Source organism: Danio aesculapii, chromosome 7, assembly GCF_903798145.1.
Source record: "Danio aesculapii chromosome 7, fDanAes4.1, whole genome shotgun sequence".
NCBI lineage: Eukaryota > Metazoa > Chordata > Actinopteri > Cypriniformes > Danionidae > Danio > Danio aesculapii.
This window is the reverse complement of record NC_079441.1, coordinates 44,803,479-44,824,334: the sequence shown is the minus strand read 5'-3', so window position 1 is coordinate 44,824,334 and position 20,856 is coordinate 44,803,479. Positions and strand designations below refer to the sequence as shown.

The following is a 20,856-nucleotide window of genomic DNA, read 5'->3' as shown; positions in this document are numbered from 1 at the left end:
AAAGTTATTTCTGTGGATCAATTCTTTAACATAATAACAATTCAGTTTCTGGGATGGATCAAGGTGGATGTTAAACTTGAGTGAACTTATTTTAATATATTGATTATATGAAATTACATGTGAAATGTTCTTTGTTCTAGTTTCTTGTCATGTTAGGTGATTTTCTTGCTGGATGAGTAAACTACGGTTCTACCTGATTAAAATCAGAGTGACTGAAGTGAACATTTAAATGACTGTAGTGAACAATGGCACGCACGAGCTGCTAAGTGCGGAAGTCCATGTCATAAGAGCTATGAATGTAAGACCGAAAGTAAGTTGAACGTGCTCCAACTCTGCATTAGTAGGCTACCTCAGGTAAGAACTTTAAACCCTCTAAAACGTTCAGTAGCCTAAAGTAAGGCTATAGGTAGGCAAGTGATTTTTAAAGTTACAGTTTGTGGTAAACTGGCTTGAAAAATAAAAACTACTAAATGTTTAAATGATTTGTTTATATCAGCTACTAAAAGCGTGAATAACACCTTTATTTTTGAGTTTGAACTCGTTTATCGTTGTTTATCGCCAGGTTTATAGGCTATAACACGTCAAAATGGCGAATCGAAAAGATGATATTATAAAGTTTTGCTGTGAAATCTCCGCCGATAAGAAGATACAAGCCGCATTTAAAGGCTCGGCTAAAGGAGCAGCAGTTGCCGGTGGAGGTGCTTTTGTCGGAGGACTGATTGGAGGTCCAGCTGGCATTGCAGTCGGTTCGTTTTCAGATGTTTTTTTTTAACGTGTAACTCTCTGTTTAACCACAAGATGGTGCTGTATTATCATTGCATGTCATTATGTCATTTTATTTCATCATTGATTTACTGAAGGTGCTGCTGTGGGAGGTGCGCTGGGAGCATGGATGACCAGTGGTCAGTTTAGACCCCTTCCTCAAATCCTCATGGAACTGACTCCTACACAGCAGGACAAACTGTACTCTGATGTCATGGCCATAGTGGGTTCACTCAAATGGACTGACGTTCCTCAGCTGATGGCTCAAGTTCATGGGAATTCTACTCTACAAGAGCAAGTGCTGGGTGCTATACTCAATTACACTAAAAACCAGCTCAAAGCCGAGGTCAGGTTTGAAGATTGACCACTAGAGAGTTAATGTTACAGGTTTGGTCAGCTTTCTAAGACACATGTAGGATAGTTATTCATTTGGCAACTTAAAGGGATGATAAAAGAAACACTTCAAAGAACTAGCAGTAAAGTAATTGTAAACAACTATTGATTTAAAAATGCTCTATTTAGCTAGATCATCATGCATCTGTTGCATGTGTTTATTGGTCATTTTAAGAGGATCTGACATGACATCCAAATATAAGTGAGCAATTTTAAAATGTATTTTTTTATTCTTGTTATAGAGTTTATTTTTGCTGTGTTGAGTGCATGTGTCTAAGAGTGCATGTCTGAGACTTCATGTCTGAGAATGCATGTTCAAGTCTGCTCCCAGACACTGGACGTCAGCATCAGTTCTCCAGTCTTCTATGCCACGTGATACTTCAGAACTCATTTAATATGCAGATTTGCTGCTGAACAATGAATAGATAAAGATTTTCATTTTGTTTTCCCCAAGATTCAATAATGAAAAGAAAGATTAAACTGAACACTCTTTGAAACAGAAATGTGTACTCTCACTTCTAATCAGGGTAATGCATCCTCACTGAATAAAAACAAATGTTTAAAATCATCTCACTGACAGCATCAGCTTGTAAATGTGAATTTTCTTTGATGGCATGGCTGTTCTAAAATGTTTTTTTTCTTTTCTTATTGTACTTTGACACCTCAGTGGGGAAAGGTGACCATTCAAAGCAGCGATCAAAAATAAAACTCGCTATATGATTACAGGACATGATGCTTTTATATGTTCAGTAAACAAGATGTTTGCATGAAGTAGCAAATGTTGTACTGGATATGACTGTTGGAGTCAGGGACAGGGTGAGACACAATTTCAGGCCGGGAAATTACACACCCACCTTGACCATTCTTTGGTAAGTGAGCTATAACTGTCTGACGATTTGCTAAATGCATCCGTATGAAGTGTCACTCTTCCCAGAATGTCAACCATTTCCTATTGTAATTAGTCTTTGTTTATGAATATTTTAGGAAGGGCGTGTTTTGGTTTTTGCTTTGGATGTAAGTGAAAAGAAGATGTCTAGATCCTTGGGCTGATTATTTAAAAGCCTTTTCTTTAATGTTATCTCTTCCCCTTTCCATCTTCTAATTTTCCCCAATATCGTGTTGAAGTCAGAATTATTAGCCCCCCCCGGTTTATGTTTTTCCCCAATTTTTGTTTAATGGAGAGCAGATTTTTTTCAACACATTTCTAAATATAATAGTTTTAATAACTCATCTCTAATAACTGATTTATTTTATCTTTGTCATGATGACAGTAAATAATATTAGACTAGATATTTTTCAAGACACTTCTATACAGCTTAAAGTGACATTTAAAGGCTTAACTAGGTTAATTAGGTTAACTAGGCAGGTTAGAGTAATTAGGCAAGTTATTGTATAATGATGGTTTGTTCTGTAGACTCGAAAAAAATATAGCTTAAAGGGGCTAATAATTTTGACATTAAAATGGTTTTTAAAAATTAAAAAAAACTGCTCTTATTCCAGCCGAAATAAAACAAATAAGACTTTCTCTGGAAGAAAAAATATTATCAGACATACTGTGAAAATTTCCTTGCTGTGTTAAACATCATTTGAGAAATATTTCAAAAAGAAAAAAAGGGGGGCTAATAATTCTGACTTCAACTGTTTCTGCATTCCTTTCACCATCATCATTCTCAAACACTGAGCAAAGAAGAAAACAATTTTTTTCTGGAAATTTATACACGTTATCTCAGTGGAAAAAATAATTCTCAATCATTCTTCCTGCTCTAGTGTAACAAACAGATCCATCTCCAGCTTGATGCAAAACAGCCGCATTTAAATTTGCATTACATTTATTTGTTTACGAGACATTTTTTCCTCCAAAGCGACTTAGAAATTGGAATTAGATTGTTCAAATTCTAAATAAATATGTACACATTTATTTATTTAAATTAAAATAACCATCTTAGACCCCAAAATTACAAAAAATTTAAAAAATAAAAAAACATTTAATAAATATAATAAAAATAAGACAATTTAATTTCCCTTCTGCAGGTTGCACATTTGAAAAAGATAAAAAGTTTGAAACTTCATAAAGCAAACATTTTCTAAAACTCCTAAATTAGTTTAGTGATGACTATAAGATTTAGATTTATGATTAGAGAAATTGTGAATGTCGCAGTTTTATGGCATATTAATGTTTGCTCCATATTCACTAAAATGTGAGTATATTGTCTCTTGAAATGCTCACTTTACAATAAACAATATACATATTTCTTTTATTCTAAATTATTATTTTTTCTTCTTAATTTTATATTTTCCCCTAACATTCCCCTATATTCAGCCTAATTAGTTTTAGTTTTGGCTTGGTTATGATTCATTTGTTGTCAAAAAAAATTATTATTTGCACACATATCTTATCGCATCCTATAGAAAGTATCAATTTAAAAGCTAGATTGAGTTTTCTATTTTTTTATTTTGCTGCATGGACACTACTACCCAGGGATTTATTTCCTGACAGGTATACTTTTTAAACAGGTAGATCTAATGAGAAGTGTATACGACACTGCACTGTTTTCTTGCTGATTGTTTGACAGTTTCTCAATCACAGTTGTATTATGTTGCGGTCATACTCTGATACATGCATTATCAAACAAGCATCATGCATTATCAAACAAGCATCATAAAAGGCGGAGGAGCACAGCGCGGAAGCGTGATGATGATGTCACTCGCAGACTGATTTCTCAATCAGAAAGTAAAGTCGAAGCAGAGGTAGGCTAAAGTCTGAAAGTTTACCAAAGCTCTAGATTATTTTGTTAACTTTTCATAGCGTTAAACACTGTAGATATTTTATGTAGATACGTTATTATGAGTAACTAGTTTAGTTTTGTTTTTCACATCATAGGCTGGTTGTTGTTGTTTTCTTTATAACCATAAGTTAAATGCGTTGTGTACAGTGTTCAGTCTTTCTGCAATTGAGAATAGACAGCTTTTTGATTCATGTTTTTCTTCTCTATAGGCTGTGTTTTTAGCACAACACAATGAACCGTCAGATAGATGATGTGATGGGTCTCTGCTGTAGGGTTTCAGAAAGCAGACAGATTAAAGCGGCTCTTCAAAACTCCAGCAAAGGGGCTGCTGCCGCCGGCGGAGGGGCTTTTGTAGGTGGACTACTCGGAGGTCCACCCGGTATATTTATTGGTATGTATGTACACTCGTGTCGTGCATGATTTCATGTCATCCGTAAACTTTAACCTAATGCACTTCATAACCACTAGGTGGTGCTTTAATACAATCTAAACTAAAGGATATTTTTGAAATATTGACATGAAATCAAAATTGACAGTATTTAGGCTACTTTGTTTGCGTATATTGATATTCTTCTGGTGAATAATTATTTTGTGCAATTTAGTCCACGTTAAAAATGTCTTGGCTAATCAAAATCTGAAAATTCCTTTTTAAAGGGATAATTCACCCAAATACATCATTTACTCACCCTGAAGCCAATTTATTTCTAAGCCAATCTGAGTTTTTAAATTATGTTAAGCACAAAATAAATTATTTTGAAGATATCTGAAAACATGTAATCACTGACATCTATAACAGGAAAATCAAATACTATGGAAGTCAATGGTTACAAGTTTATAACATGTTCTATATCCTATATATTATTTTGTGTTTAACAGAACAACAACAACAACAACAACAACAAAAAGTCAAGGTTGAATAAATGGTGACAGAATTATTATTTTTGTTGTTGCTGCTGCTGCTGCTGTTGTTGTAAGGAATTGATTTAAGTCAGTTTGACAGCTTGAGCAGAATATCCTCAGCCACTTTTCTATATAATGAAGTTTAAGGGATAATTTGACCAAAAATGAAAATTCACTCACTCTCCAGTGGTTCCAAACCACTATGAGTTTCTTTTTTTCTGTTGAACCTAAGAGGAGATATTTTGAAGAAAGCTGGAAACTGCTTACCCTTGATTTCCATAGTAAGTAAAAAACAAATGCTATGGAAGTCATTGGTTACAGGTTTCCAGCTTCCGTTTGTCAGTATCCTCTTTTATATTCAACAGAAAAAAAAAACCTCATATAGGTTTTTGACAAGTGGATAGTTGGGAAGTGTGCGATTGTGGATGTATCACAAGACAAAGTTACCAATAATTGAGTTTAATAAAAAAAATAAAAGATAAATAAATAAAAACTGCACACTGAAATGACAAAAAAAGTGTTGTTTGACATCTCCAATTATAATTAAACCATATAGAAAAAGTTAAAATAAATCAATCAACACAGTGAATGTTAAAGCCAGTTAGCATGATTACAATTGAAATTGAATACATTTAGTTTCTTTGTTTTTCTTGATGCTTATAGGCGGTGCTTTGGGAGGTGCGTTTGGATGGTGGATGACTAGTGGCAAATTCCATCCTCTTCATCAGATCATCATGGAGATGTCTCCCCAACAGAAGAATAAGCTGTACTCTGAGGTCATGGTCGTGCTGGGCAATCTGGATTGGGTTGACATGGCACAACTCATTTTTCTAGTAATGGGTAACTCCTCTCTACAGATGCGAGTGCTTACTACTTTGATCTCTTTTGCAACAAAAGAGCTTGGAGCCAAAATAGAATATGCACAAAAATAGTGGATTATTGACAGCTGTTTAGTCTACGATTGACTTGGTAACACATTAGTTTAGCTCATAATTCATGCTATTAACTACTGGCTTATTACCTATCATTAAGATATTAACATAATTCATTAGTAGTTCATCCCTAATCCTAACCAAAAGCTAAACCCAACTTCTAGCTTACTAACTATTAATAAACAGCTAATTAGTAGTTTATTAAGCTAGGAGTGCATGGTTTGTTAATACAATGAATTGTGACTTAAATTAAAGTGTTACCTTTGACTTTATGAAGAGCTTTGTTGGTTGTTTCTTTAGTATCATGCTGTAATAATATGTGTATTGTAAGTGTCATGGTCTATTCCTTTTCATTTTAAAAGTTTTATATGATAATTTGAGGGTGACGCAGTGGTGTAGTAGATAGTGCTGTCGCCTCACAGCAAGAAGGTCGCTGGTTCAAGTCTCGGCTGGGTCAGTTGGTGTTTCTGTGTGGAGTTTGCATGTTCTCCCTGTGTTCGCGTGGGTTTCCTCTGGGTGCTCCGGTTTCCCCCACAGTCCAAATACATGCGGGACAGGTGAATTGGGTAAGCTAAATTGTCTGTAGTGTATGAGTGTGAATGAGTGTGTGTGGATGTTTCCCAGAGATCGGTTGCGGCTGGAAGGACATCAGCTGCGTAAATATATGCTGGATAAGTTGGCGGTTCATTCTGCTGTGGCGACCCCTGATTAATAAAGGGACTAAGCCGAAAAGAAAATAAATGAATGAATGATCATTTGAATTTAAAAAATTTAGCATGTTTAAGCTTCTGATTAAGTAATTGTTTATCATTTCTAAAACATATGATTTCAAAAGCACATGACGAGCCATTTCAGTGCAGTTTAAAGGACAAAAAAGAAAAACAAATTCTGTCATTAGTCACCATGACGTTATTCCAAACCTGTAGGACTTGTTTTGTTCTATGGAACATAAATAAAAAATGAACGTCAGTTTTGTTTACACTTGCACATGCACTGTGTGGATTTAAATGACATTTCTCAAAATACAATCTCTGCAAAAGAGAAATGAGAAAATAATGACAGAATTTTTATTTTAGGTAAACTGTCCTTCTTACTAGTTATCTAAAATAAATAAAATAAATAAATAAATATATTTAATAATTTATTGAATTTGCTAAATTATACTTTCTAAAAATGCAGAACATGACCAGAATCAGTCAGATATAAATGTTCATTATCTGAAAAAAATAAAAAAATAAAATAATATATATATATATATATAATATATATATATATATATATATATATATATATATATATATATATATATATATATATATATATATATATATATATATATATATTTAAATGCTTAGGGTGACATGGTGGCTCAGTATTTAGCACTGTCACCTCACAGGAAGAAAGTTACTGGCTCGAGTCCCGGCTGGGTCAGTTGGTGTTTCTGTGTGGAGTTTACATGTTCTCCCTGTGTTCACGTGGGTTTCCTCCAGGTGCCCTGGTTTCCCCCACAGTCCAAAGACATGCGGTATAGCTGAATTGAATGAACTAAATTGCCTGTAGTGTATGTGTGTGAATGAGAGTGTATGGATGTTTCTAAGTACTGGCTTGCAGCCTGAAGGGCATCCGCTGTGTAAAACATATGCTGGATAAGTTGGCGGTTCATTCCGCTGTGGTGACCCCTGATTAATAAAGGGGTTAGTTTTAATTTGCATTGTTAACTGAGGAAAGTCTAAGAGAACACTAAATACACAATGACATCTTTATCGCCTTCACCACGTTTGAGTTTTTTTAATTGTGCTGCAAACTTTGTAACAACATGTACTGTGACAATTATTTTAGCATGATTAGCACAGTATTATTATATTTGCATGAAAACCAGTCGATACATCTACTCTAAATTCTTTGTTATTTTGTTTGTGTTTACCTTTGTATATTATAGCTGCTACACGATCTCACGGCAATTCGTAACTTTTTAGTTTAGTGGATAATTCGTATGAATTTGTACTGTTTAGTATGATTTGCTCATCCCCCAGGGACGGCTGGGTTTAGGGGTGGGGTTTGGTGCCACACCTCCTTTTTAAAATTGTACATTTTCGTACGACTAAACTACAAATTTGTATAAATTAGCCACTAAACTGACCAATTGTAAAATAGTTATGTTTCCTTGTGAGATCAGGCTGATATTTACAACCAGAATACTCTTATGCTCACCAAAACTTCTGCAAAACACGCATGTAAACATGTACGATTACACATGCACACACATATGTACAGACACACGCAATATAATGTAATGCATGCCTGTTAAGGCAAATCTTAATGTAAGATTCTTAAATAAGATAATTAAATCACATGATTTTGTCAGAAATCTTTGTAATATGTTGATTTGTTGTTCAAGAATTTTTTTTGTCATTATCAATATTAAAAAGAGAAAGAACATTTATCTGACATCGAAATCATTTGTAATATTTTACATGTATTTGCTGTGATATTTCATCAATGTTAAGCAGCCTGGTTGAATAAAATTTCTTTAAAAACATTACTGAGCCCCGACATTTGATTTCACAGAGCATTACTAGAGTCGTTTATAGAGAATTACTCTATAAATAGTTACATACACTCACTGGCCACTTTATTAGGTACACTTTACTAGGGCGTTGGACCCCCTTTTGCTTTCAGAACTCCCTTAATCTCTTGTGGAATAGATTCAACAAGGTTCTGGAGTCTGGAAATATTCCTCAAAGATTTCGGTCCATATTGACATGATAGCATCACACATTTGCTGTAGATATGTGTATCAATGGTGCTCTATTGGATTGAGATCTGGTGACTGTGGAAGCCCTTTTAGTACAGTGAACTCAATGTCATGTTCAAGAAACCAGTCTGAGATGATTTGCGCTTTATGGTGTTACGTTCCCCTCAACTCTGTCTAGGGGGACACAGGAACGCAACAATATTAGTGGAGTTTTGTGTGTGTGTGTGTGTGTGTCAGCAATGAGGTCACATGAGCAACTTCTCAAAGGACTAAACAAAAAAAATGCAACTTGAATAAAGATTAACAATATTTATTAAAGGATTAAGGGAGGGTTCGAAAAGAAAAAGGCTTCAAGAGGGGGTTCAAGCCAAAACAACAAACGTTCTCTAACTGAGAGAAAGGGAAGAACTGAATAAGCTATCATAGAAAAGAAAAATGCATCAAAAATACTCACTCCCTTACTAACTTCAACAGGAAAAAATGGTTACAAAAAGAAAAATGGCATGCCCTCCCTACTAACCCAATCCCAAATTAACAGAATAAAGAGTGGATAACAAAGTAGTATTGAAAACAAAAATTAACTTGCACTCAAAAAGAGTTCGAGGCAAAACCAATTTAGATGATCAACAACATCAACAGAACTTAAACAAATTAAAGCTCCTAATCAACAAATGATGCCTAAAGCAGTGTTTCCCAACCCTGTTCCTGAAGGCACACCAACAGTACACATTTTCAACCTCTCCCTGATCAAACACACCTGAATCAACTCATCAGAACATTAGAAGAGACTAAAACACCTGAAGTTAATGGGTCAGAAAAGGGAGACATCCAAAATATGTACTGTTGGTGTGCCTCCAGGAACAGGGTTGGGAAACACTGGCCTAAAGAATCAAACTAAATATATATTTATAAAGCCTCACAAAAACAAAGCCTCCACACACACATACACAAAAACACCCTGTTCTAGAGGAGAACTGCTGTTTAAATGCCCACTGCTTTTCTCGTCCTCCAATCACGGAGTGGTTCATAAGTGGCAGCAGGTGATGGTCATTAGCTCCTACTAGGGTGTAGCAGAGAAAGAAAGAAAAAAGAAAAATACAAAACAGAAACAAATACGTCCTGGGACGTAACAATGGCATGGCACATTATCCTGCTGGTCTTGACCATGTCTACATGCTTAGATGCATTAAGTTGTTGCCATGGGATTGTCTGATTAGAAATTTGTGTTAACGTGCAGGTGGACAGCTTTACCTAATAAAGTGGCCGGTGAGTGTAAATATTTACAATTACAATGAACAAAAAGAATCATTGTAATTGCATTGAAATAGCATGTACATGATATTTACTATTTAAATCTACTCATTGTTTCACCTGTAATTCTGTGCTGGCAGTATTGCGTCTTGAGTTTAGAGAAGAAAGTGTGTTTTCATGTTTGGAAAATTGGTTGATAATATGAAGTCGTTGATGACATCATTTTGTTCAGTTTTCCTCATCACAGCATTTCTTTAAAAATGAGATGTGGTTGGGGCATTAAACCACAGTGTCCCATTTATTCTGGTCAGTGGTGATTCAGTGTAGTTCACATGTGCTTAAAATAACTTTTCCAAGAGCACTTACTACATTCACATCCTGTCAGAACAGAGAAAATCAGGTGCACAAGTATTGGAAATTTGTACACGAAATAAAAAAGAACATAATAACTTCAGACAAATTCAGTGTGTAGTGTAATCTGCTTTTGCACTGAACTTTTTAGATCAACTCTTCTGAAGAATACCTGGTTCTTCATGAAAAAACAGCACTTCCTCAACGTTGTCTTTAGATTGTTTTTTCTTGCCTCTATTCAAGATCACATACTGTCTCTATAATATGCAGGTCTGGACTCTGTGGAGTTCACTTCATAACTCTTAGTGTTTCATCAACAGCTTAGGTGGAGGCCAAAATATTAACTACATGTCGTCATTATGCCAATGCTAAAATAACAAATGCAGTGATTGCCAAAAAGGGCGTGGGGAAAAACAAAACAAACAGAGTGCCGTGTATAGCCCCAAGCATTGACTGTAATTTTGTTGGCAGCAAAAATAACATTTATTTTAAGTGTATGAGGGTTGACACGGTGCTTGAATAACGTCAGTGATTTGCCAACAACAACAAAAAGTTACTTCCTTGTATGCTACACTTGAATTTACTTCATGACTGTTACAATATAAAGTATGAATGTGGATAGTATGCATGAAACACATTCAAAGACAAAAATTTTATGGTCATAATTTAAATTAAGGTGCAATTATCCATATTAACAAACCATTGACTATGACTTTTAGTTCAATAAACTCCCAAATTGCAGCTTATTAATAGTCTTAAATGTAGAAGTTAGGTTTATGTATTAGTGTTATGGATGTCAAATAAGATCATGCAGAATATCTACATTATAAGCACTAATGAACAGTTAACATCTTAATGAAATCCAGGTAATAATGCACTAGTTAATAGTGAGAATTGATACTGTTACTAATTTATTTTATTTTAATTTCATTTTTGGTAACGCTTTAGAACAGGCATGTCCAAGCTCGGTCCTGGAGGGCCGGTGTCCTGCAAAGTTTAGTTCCAACCCCAATCAGACACACCTGGGCTAGCTAATCAAGCACTTACTAGGCTTTCTAGAAACATCCGTGCAGGTGTGTTGAGGCAAGTTGGAGCTAAAATCTGCAGGACACCAGCCCTCCAGGACCGAGTTTGGACACCCCTGCTTTAGAATAATGGTCCATGTTAGTTAATGTATTTACTAACATTAACTAAGTATGAATAACTTGTAAATCATTTATTAATCATCGTCAGTGGTGTAAAGTAACAAATTACAAATACTCAAACTACTGTAACTGAGTAGTTTTTTTCTCAGAAATTGTAATTTACTCAGTAGTTTTAAACATGTGTACTTTTACTTTCCCTTCAGTACATTTTTAGTGCTGTATCTGTACTTTTACTCCACTACTTTCCTTCAACCTGCAGTCACTACTTAATTTTTTCTTGCATCTTAATGAAATACCTCAAGACATGGGTGATTTATAATTGCAGCAAGCTGTTTGGAAGCATTAAAAGTGTTCAAGAAGATGTCCAAAATCTTAACATGCATTGACCCAGAGACTGTTTGGATGCATGTCACTGATGAGAAAATGACGGATGTTTACTGAATGAAGACCGAAATGGCCTAAAACACCCAGCAGATTGACGTTGTACACTAACGTTGTGGGGCTATTGCGTTTCGTTTGGAAAATGAAAGTCGGGTTGACGTCAGAACCCAACATCAGGCCGACGTCAATGTCCAACGTCCAATCTAAAATCAACCTTTAATGATGTTACAGTTTTTGATGTTGTGTGGACGTTACCACTATGACGTCTATCAGATGTTGGATTTTGGTTGCCATACCTGAAGAATAAATGTCAGTATTTGATGTCAATTTGAGGTTGTTTTAAGATGTTGGCTCGACATTGGATTTTGGTCACTTTCATATTCACTACTCACTAGTCTTGAGTACTTTTAAAAGGTTTTTACTTAACTTTCTACTCATATTTTGAGAAATATTTACAACAGATACTTTTACTATACTTGCACTACATTTTTAGGTAAGTAGCGGTACTTTACTTTCAGAATGATTTTTCAGTACTCTTTCCACCACTGATCATAGTTCAATACTTACTAATGCATTATTAAAATCCAAAGTTGTGTTTGTTAACATCAATTAATGCGGTGTTTCCCAACCCTGTTCCTGAAGGCACACCAACAGTACACATTTTCAACCTCTCCCTGATCAAACACACCTGAATCAACTCATCAGAACATTAGAAGAGACTAAAACACCTGAAGTTAATGGGTCAGAAAAGGGAGACATCCAAAATATGTACTGTTGGTGTGCCTCCAGGAACAGGGTTGGGAAACACTGAATTAATGCACCATGAGTTAACATGAACTAATGTTTCTTCACTTAAATAACATTAACAAACATGATTAAATACCATAATAAATGTATTACTATGTTTATGTTAGCTAATACATGATCTAACGGACCATTATTTTAAAGTGTTTTTTTACCCAAGCCTGTCCATTCACAGTAGTCACATTTATTTACTGTGTATTTTTCTTCCTTTGTGCTTCCACAACTTTTTACTGCCATTCTGCTTACAAATAATCTTTAAACTTTATCTTGAGCTTTGCTTCACTCCAATTCCCAGAATCAAGCCCTGCTCAGACGGTAAGTTATGTGTAGGAGTTTCTGCACAGTATACAGCTTGAATCCTTTCATAATGTGTCACCTTTCTATAGTTTGTTTAGACACTTTTATTATTATTATTCCGCTGGTATAGGCAGTGAGTGTTTTTAAAAGTACAGAACATCCAAACATGAAAATTCTGTCCTCATTTACTCCTCCTTACTTGTTCCAAACCTGTTTGAGTTTTGTTTTTTCTTCTTATGAACACATTTTTTTGGGGTTTGCTTTTTATTTCTTGCTTTTGTTTTCAACAGAAAAAAAAGATTCATAAAAGTTTAGAGCCATTTTTTGCTTTTGAGTAAATGATGAGGAAATGTTCATTTTGGGGTGAACTATCACTTTAATTAGATTAGTGTGTTCTGCTTCGTGTTTGTCTATTTATGGTAACCAGTCGAGCATGTGAAAGTTGAACATGCCTGCTCAACTGGTTTTCTTAGTTACTGTATATGTATTTTTCCACCCATGTTGCCAAAAGCCTGTCGTGCGTTTTGCAGGGCACATTAAGCAAGAGTGAAAATCAGTTTTTTTAACAGTTGTTTACTCCTTTCCTCCCACCATATACTGAGTGTGCAATTGTTATGAACTTCATCATCTTGTATGCGTATATTACAGCTCGCTTAAGACTCTAAGCCTTGGCAAAATGATGCTAAATTGATGCTCTCTCTGATCACTTTGAGAGTAATTGCCTAAAACAAAGTGATTGTTTAACACAGAGATGGATGTTTTTGATTTGTAAGTCACACAATTATGCTTGTTCTGAGTCTGTTCTATGTCAGATTCTTTACTCATATAAAAGATCTTTTAAAAACAATTGTGCCTCATGAACAGTTTTATACTTAAAGTGATAGTTTATACCCAAAATGAAAATTCTAACATTTGCTCAACTTTTACTGGTTTCAAACCTTTATGAGTTTATTATGTATTCTGTTCTGTTGAATATATTTTGAACAAAGCTATAAAAACTGTAACTATTTACTTCCGTAAGATAAACAAATACTATGGAGGACAATGGTTACAGGTTTCCAACATTTTTAAAATATATTATTTTCTGATTAGCAGAAGAAAGAATCTCATAAAGATCTAAAACAAGTAAAGGGTGAGTAAATGTTAGAATTTCCCTTTAAATGCTTCTTTGTGTTGGAAATGTTGTTGTCTTCAGGTTCACCTGTGTAGGGAAATTTCAGCACGTCACACATTCAGATCAGAAATACAACACAGAAGTAGACTAAACAATACAAATCAATAATTATTCATTTCTAGGTATATTCACATATAAATAAAGCAAAGCTGTGAAAATGTAACGATTATCAACATGCTCTAAAGACTTGTTTTCCACTCATTTGTGTCTATACATGTATTACATTATAGATAGGTATAGGTATTTTACATGCTATCTATATTACATATTTTACAAGACGAGAGGTGTTTATTTTTTCCAAGACATTTTAAAATGTAATAGTTTTAATAACCAATTTATAATATTTATAACCAATTCGACCAATTTAGAATTCATGTTAAAGTGCAATTTAAAGGCTTAACTGTTAATTAGGCAAGTTATTGGACAATTGTTTTGGATTATTCTGCTGCCAGTCGTAAAAATAAAAAAAAATCTAAAAATTGGTATTAATATTGAACATTAAAATGATTTAAAAACGTTTTTAAAAGCTTTCAAACTTAAAGAAATAAGACTCCATATTTCCAGAATATACACATATCAACACAATCTCACGACAATTCGTAATATATATATATATATATATAATATATGTGTGTACATACATTATCTGACAAAAGTCTTGTCATCCTTCCAAGTTGTAAGAGCAACAAATAATAACACGACTTGTAGTTGACCTTTCAGAAAAGTGGCAGAAGGTAGATTTTTCTGATCTTCATCTGTTGAACTGCATCTTAATCATCAAAAATACTACAGAAGATCTATTGGACCCTGCATGGACCCAGGATTCTGACAGAAATCAGTCAAGTTTGGTGAATTAAAAATCATGGTTTGGGGTTACATTCAGTATGGGGGCATGCGAGAGATCTGCAGAGTGGATGGCAACATCAACAGCCTGAGATATTATGCTGCCCATTACATTACAAACCACAGAAGAGGGCAAACTCTTCAGCAGGATAGCACTCCTTCTTAAGCATCATTCATACTACAAGAGACTAGCAGCGGCAAAGCAACAAGCGACCGTTCATTTCAACGGATAGCGAGCGACTTCCGGTGACCTTTGTCTACACGAGCAACAGCGACCAGGTGGGCATGTCGAGCGACGAGACAAAGTTGAGAATCCTTCATCTTAATGCAAATGAAGAGCGACTTCTAATAGGAGCACCAGTACAACTTATGTGATCCTCTGTCAGCTCCCTCAGTGGTTGGTTGCATTCGTGCTTTATATACCTACACAGACCTGCGTTTGAAGCAGGTTGCTGCCCAGAGCGACAGGCAGCTACAAAGTTGCTGCTAGACTGAATTAGGCATTATACTTCAGCCTCCACATCAAAGTTTCTGAAAGCAAAGAAGGTCAAGGTGCTCCAGGATTGGTCAGCCCAGTCACCAGATATGAACAGTATTGAGCATGTCTGGGGTAAGATGAATGAACTCTGGGAGTATTGCAAGAACGCTTTCTTTCCCATTCCAGATGACTTTATTAATAAGTTATACACAGTCATTACAATACACAATATTAATTCTTTTTCCACTGCACCATGACTTTATATTCTATACTGTACATTATTTCTGTAAAGTGGACAAGACTTGTCTAAGCAGTCAGACCTTACTGTCCTAATTAAATAATGGAAAAAAGGCATGATCATATTTTATTTTGGTAAGATAAGTGTAATCTAGAACCTTTGCCTTTTCATATAAGCCACTTCTGATACCAAATGCCCAACTAGAAGTCAAGTTATTATTTGTTATTCATAAAACTTGGATAGCCAACAAGACTTTTGTCAGGTAGTGTACATAGGACACTGTGAATATGTCCTTGCTCTTTTAAACATCTCTTGGGAAATATTTGAAACAGAATTCATATTTCATAGGAGAGCTAATAAGTTGGCTGCATCTGTAAGTATATCATCTAGAATTTCAACTTATATAAATTGCTTGGTCATTCATGTGTCAGCAATATTACTCTGTGGCAAAATTCAATCATTAATTCATTCCTTTTCCTTTGGCTTAGTCCCTTTATTCATCAGGAGTCGCCACAGCGAAATGAACCGCCAACTTTTCCAGCATATGTTTTACACAGCGCATGCACTTCCAGCTGCAACCCAGTACTGGAAAACATCCACACCCTCTCATTAACACACATACACTACAACCAATTTAGCTTATCCAATCCACCTACCTCATGTCTTTGGACTGAAAAAACCGAAGCACCCAGAGGAAACCCATGCCAACACAGGAAGAGCATGCAAACTCCACACAGAAATGCCAACTGACCCAGCCGTACTAACCACTGAGCCACTGTGTCACCTCACATTACATTCAACTCAAAAATCGTGAAAAACAAAAGATTGTTGTTGTTTATTTTTAAGAAAAAACATGAAGCTTTGTGACTTCCATTGTGTAAACAAAATTACAAACAAATTTTCTATTCATGTTCCAAGAAAGAAAGTCATAGTTATTAAAAGATTACACCACACATTTCTGAAGAGGAACTGATAGTTTGTAGAAAAACAAACGTAGAAATGTAGTGGAACTTGACCTTTTATGCATTTTCCTGTTAATCAAGGAACTGGTTTACTTTTTAGGATGAGAGAAGAACGTTACAAGAAGGTTTAATGAGTGAAAAACGTTATATTTATTAAATCAGTTGAGCATTTATTAACTCTTTATACACTTTTTAAAAATATTTAATGCTCAGTTAAATTAATGTATTAATATGTTCAGTTAATTATTGTTGATTGATATGTTCCACAAGATAAACAGAAAATAAAATCTTTTACTTTCCTCAAATAAAAATTAATACAATGTTTTTTTGTGTGTCCCACTTTATATTAAGTGGCCTTAACTTAATAATAATATGTACTTAAACTGAAATTAATAATTCATTACAATGTACTTTTTTTGAGGAAATACATGTTTTTACATTGTACTTATGCTTGATTAAATACCTGGATGTAATTACATTTATTATCACACTGTTGTCCATTCCTTACACATTAACCCACTCTTAAACCTACACATACCACCAATACATTCTGCAATACATTATAAACACATTAAGTACATTGTATTTATATTTGGATTTAAGCACATAGTAGTTAATAGAGACACTTAATATAAAGTGGGACCACCTTTTTTCAACACACATAAACTGTCAAAATACATGTCCCCTAAACTGTGTGAAAAGTGTTCATTGGAAAGTACATAGCCCGATTTGTGCACTTGACAAAAACACTAAAAATCACTTCCTGGAAACAGTGTAATGCTATGTTATATAACACAGCATGATGTCATTGTCTACTCGGATAACAGAGTATAAACATCATTAGCCTAACAGCAGCAAGCGGTGTCTAATATTGAAGACACTTAGTTTGTCTGTTATTAAATTTAATATGTCTGCATTAATAGAATATTTGGAGCTTGGTGGCTCAGTGTTAGCATGTTCTCACCATCTTTCCATGGGTTTCCTCTGGGTGCTCCAGTTTCCCCCACGATCCAAAGACATGCGGTGTAGGTGAATTGGGTTAACAAAATTGGCTGTAATGAGTGTGAATGAGTGTGTATCCCAGTACTGGGTTGCAGGTGGAAGGGCATCCACCACGTAAAACATATGCTGGATAAGTTGGCGGTTCATTGCGCAGTGGAGACCCCTGACAAATAAGAGACTAAGCTGAAGGAAAATGAATGAATGAATAGAATATTTTTGATTATTTACCCAGTCACACTGTTCAATTATCTAACCTTTTCACAGCATGAATTAAGAATGGACAATACAGCACTTACTAATGTATTAATAAAAACCAACTCTGTGCTGGTTGACATTATCTAAAGAGATAGTTCTTCAAAAATAATAATTGTCATTTACTCATCCTCCACTTTTTTTCAAACCTGTTTGAGTTTTGTTTGAGCGTTGAACACAAAGTAAGATATTCTGAAAGAAAAAAAAAACAGTCCTTTACTTTTATAGTACTTTTGTTCGTACTATGGAGTCTGTTTTTTTCAACATTCTTCAGAATATCTTGTTTGGTTTTTGAAGTTTTAAAACTCATTTGATTTTGAATAAATGGTAGGATTTATTTTTTGGGTAGGGGGACTAATGACAACTTTATTTTCATTAATAACTAACATTACCAAAGATGAATAAATACTATAATAAATGTATTGTTCTTTTTTTTTTACCATGGTAGTAAATGCTTTAATATGGAACCTTATAAAAAAAAAGTGCTGTCACAAAAACAGTGTGTTTGTGTGTGTGTGCATTTAAAACTGCCAGAAAGTATTTTTTAATTACACTTTATTAATTCCCACCGCAACAAGGCACATAGTTCTACATATACATCAGCTATAATACAAAATACAAAAATTTGAACACATAACAGAAACAGAATATCCATTCAAATATACAAACAAATACAAAACAAAAACACGTGCAAAAAAAAGTGACTCATAATTTAGTGCAAAATACTTCACAGTTTTTCATCTGTCCTTATTACAGCAGTTTCTCCAGTTCAGTGTCCACTAACCGGAGGACTTCTGTGCTCGGGCTTAATGTAACAGTACGCGGAGAAACTGTCATCCTCCTGGCTCTGGAACCACTTGGTGGGCACCTGGTGGCACTCATCCACGTTTTCATTCTCCTCATCGCTGGAGTTCTCAAACTCCGGCAGTGTTGGCGTGCCCTCGACGGAGTTCTTCTTCCAGTGATTTCCCTTTGCTCTCATCTTCCCCTGTACCTGTCTCATTCCGTCTGTCATGTCGTTCTTGCAATTTCGGCAAACCCTCACGGGCCTGTTGGAGATGTGTGGCAGCACGGCTCGGCCCTTTGAGCAAGCTTGACATACGATATACCCGCATCTTCTGCAGTGGTGCCTCCGATTAGCAACAGTGAACCGTTTGGAGCAGCGCATGCAGATAGCCGAAGCCACATCAGGGATCCACGGTGTCGCGAAGTCATCTCCGCTGTTTTTAGCAGGAAGGCCTTTATTTTTCACATGGGCTGTCCTGTACTGCTCAATGTGACCCATCCATGCGATTTTCTCCTCTGGTGATTCAGCAGAGACATAGAAAGACTTGCGTGGTGTTCGGATGAGCCATTGGTTTGCCATGGCCATTCCGTCTTCCAGATTTTCCTGCTGTACCTCTTCTAAAGGGATGATGTTTTGCTTATTGTTCCAGCGACCGGGCAGCATGATGCTCCCGTAAACCAGGATGTCGTTGAAGAGGTAGAACACTTTGGGTTGGGGACCACGTCGGCAAAGTTTATGCAAACACCCCTCTCCGACAAGAACACGGCCGGGTTTTTGAAGCATCTTTCCGGTGCGGCCAAACGAGCTTTCTACTGCTTGGATTCGCTCACGGTTCTGAATGGTAAAGGCCAAGTGTTCTGCCATTGCTGCAGCCTGCAGAAGGACAAAAGAATATCAAGGAAAAGTTGAGTTTGGTTTTATTTTATACAATTGAAAATACCAGTACTTTCAAACCAACAGGGTCAGGTAAAGTTATTTCACATACACTTAAGGATTTAATACAGACTATAATATAAATGACAGCCATGCACTTTTTAAAATAATCTTGAAAAGAGAGCTAAAAAATACCTGATTTCAGTGGAAAGCAGTCAATAATTGTTGGGTGTGGATTGTTTTCTTCGTTTTTCAAGCAACTGTAAAATAATCCTCTCAGTGTTCAGCTCTACAATCTCTCCTTCTGCTTTGCAGGCTGGTGGATGTCTTTTTATAGTGCTGCCACAGGTTGTCTTTCCTGTTTACAAAGGGGAATTTCCAGATCTGCTTTACTAGAGGTTTAGCCTTCCTTGTTCTTGACTGGCACAAACTTGGATAAATACTCAAAACATACACTGTAAAAGGTTTCATGATCAACTAGTCCTGACAGCATATGTTTTTAAGTCATTGTAACTTATCAAACTAAGTTAATCATGTTTTAACCTAATTATATAACTTACGCAAGCTGTTTTAAATCAGTTTAACATAAGTTCAATGGACTCATAAGGTTCATTTGATTCAGCTTAAAAAATTAAGGCAACCAGGATTTTTTTTTAAGTGTATTGATACACACATGAAAACAAAAAGGTTTTGAACTGACATCATTGTTTCTGATTCAATTGCTAGTCCAAGACTAGGCTATTTCACATTGCATTCATTTAAAACATGTATTAATTAAAATCATGCATAAAACTAATTAGGTAATATTACTTACTGAAATGTTAAGGCTTAAGCTCATTTAAACTAATTAATAAAAATAGCTAAATCTAACTAAAATTAAGTAGACAACTGCAAATTATGGAAAGCTAATTCAAGGGAACAGTTGTAGCTTTAAAAAGTGGACATTAAGGGCGACTGTTGTGGGAAACTTAAGTAGATGTACAATATAGAATACCTAATAATAAAAAGGCATTGGACATTGTGGATTTAAATGATTCGAATTAATTTTTCCAATATACATTTAGTTTTTAGAAATACAGAAATAAAATCGACAAATGAATCGCATACATAAAACTTCAAATAAACACTGAAACCCTCTGCACAAAGCTCCCATGTACCAGTATAGAAGTAGATTTAAAAAAAAATTAAATACTAGTCAAACGTAAACTATAATTTCCACATTAGTCAATATGTTGCACACAAACAATCCATGCTCACTAAAAAAAAAAATCACATGAAAGCATTAGAGTAATGGAAACGAAGTATGAAGACATTATGGGTCTTTTAAAAAAAATGAAGTGACATTTATGAACATGCCCATTTACAATTTGTAAAAATGTGGGGTGAAGTGAGCCAATAAGTCTCTATTTGTTGATCTGATAAACATGATGATCATAGATAACTGAGAACTTCATTATCTGATTTATCAAGCGATAGTTTCATAAGAACAG

At 35.1% G+C, this 20,856-nt stretch overlaps 3 protein-coding genes across 4 annotated transcripts; 2 read left to right on the top strand and 1 right to left on the bottom strand.

Moving 5' to 3' along the window:
* The first annotated feature begins 247 nt into the window (after positions 1 to 247).
* On the top strand, positions 248 to 1,883 carry zgc:101715 (Protein C19orf12 homolog-like). Of its 2 annotated transcripts, XM_056461990.1 has the most exons (3): positions 248 to 354; positions 563 to 746; positions 861 to 1,883. In XM_056461990.1, the coding sequence occupies exons 2-3, from the start codon at positions 587 to 589 to the stop codon at positions 1,124 to 1,126; spliced, it is 426 nt and encodes a 141-aa protein (XP_056317965.1). In that variant the 5' UTR covers positions 248 to 354; positions 563 to 586; the 3' UTR covers positions 1,127 to 1,883. The 2 variants fall into 2 exon arrangements, with proteins under 2 accessions (XP_056317965.1, XP_056317964.1); XM_056461989.1 differs by lacking the exon at positions 248 to 354 and having other exon boundaries at positions 380 to 746.
* A 1,926-nt stretch (positions 1,884 to 3,809) lies between these two features.
* On the top strand, positions 3,810 to 6,990 carry si:ch211-260e23.7 (protein C19orf12 homolog). Its single transcript, XM_056462909.1, has 3 exons — positions 3,810 to 3,903; positions 4,151 to 4,332; positions 5,505 to 6,990. The coding sequence occupies exons 2-3, from the start codon at positions 4,173 to 4,175 to the stop codon at positions 5,771 to 5,773; spliced, it is 429 nt and encodes a 142-aa protein (XP_056318884.1). The 5' UTR covers positions 3,810 to 3,903; positions 4,151 to 4,172; the 3' UTR covers positions 5,774 to 6,990.
* Positions 6,991 to 18,250: 11,260 nt separating this feature from the next.
* plekhf1 (pleckstrin homology domain containing, family F (with FYVE domain) member 1) lies at positions 18,251 to 19,677 on the bottom strand. Its single transcript, XM_056462908.1, has 2 exons — positions 19,562 to 19,677; positions 18,251 to 19,366 (listed from the first exon to the last, which is right to left on the bottom strand). The coding sequence occupies exon 2, from the start codon at positions 19,355 to 19,357 to the stop codon at positions 18,476 to 18,478; it is 882 nt and encodes a 293-aa protein (XP_056318883.1). The 5' UTR covers positions 19,358 to 19,366; positions 19,562 to 19,677; the 3' UTR covers positions 18,251 to 18,475.
* Positions 19,678 to 20,856: the final 1,179 nt, after the last annotated feature.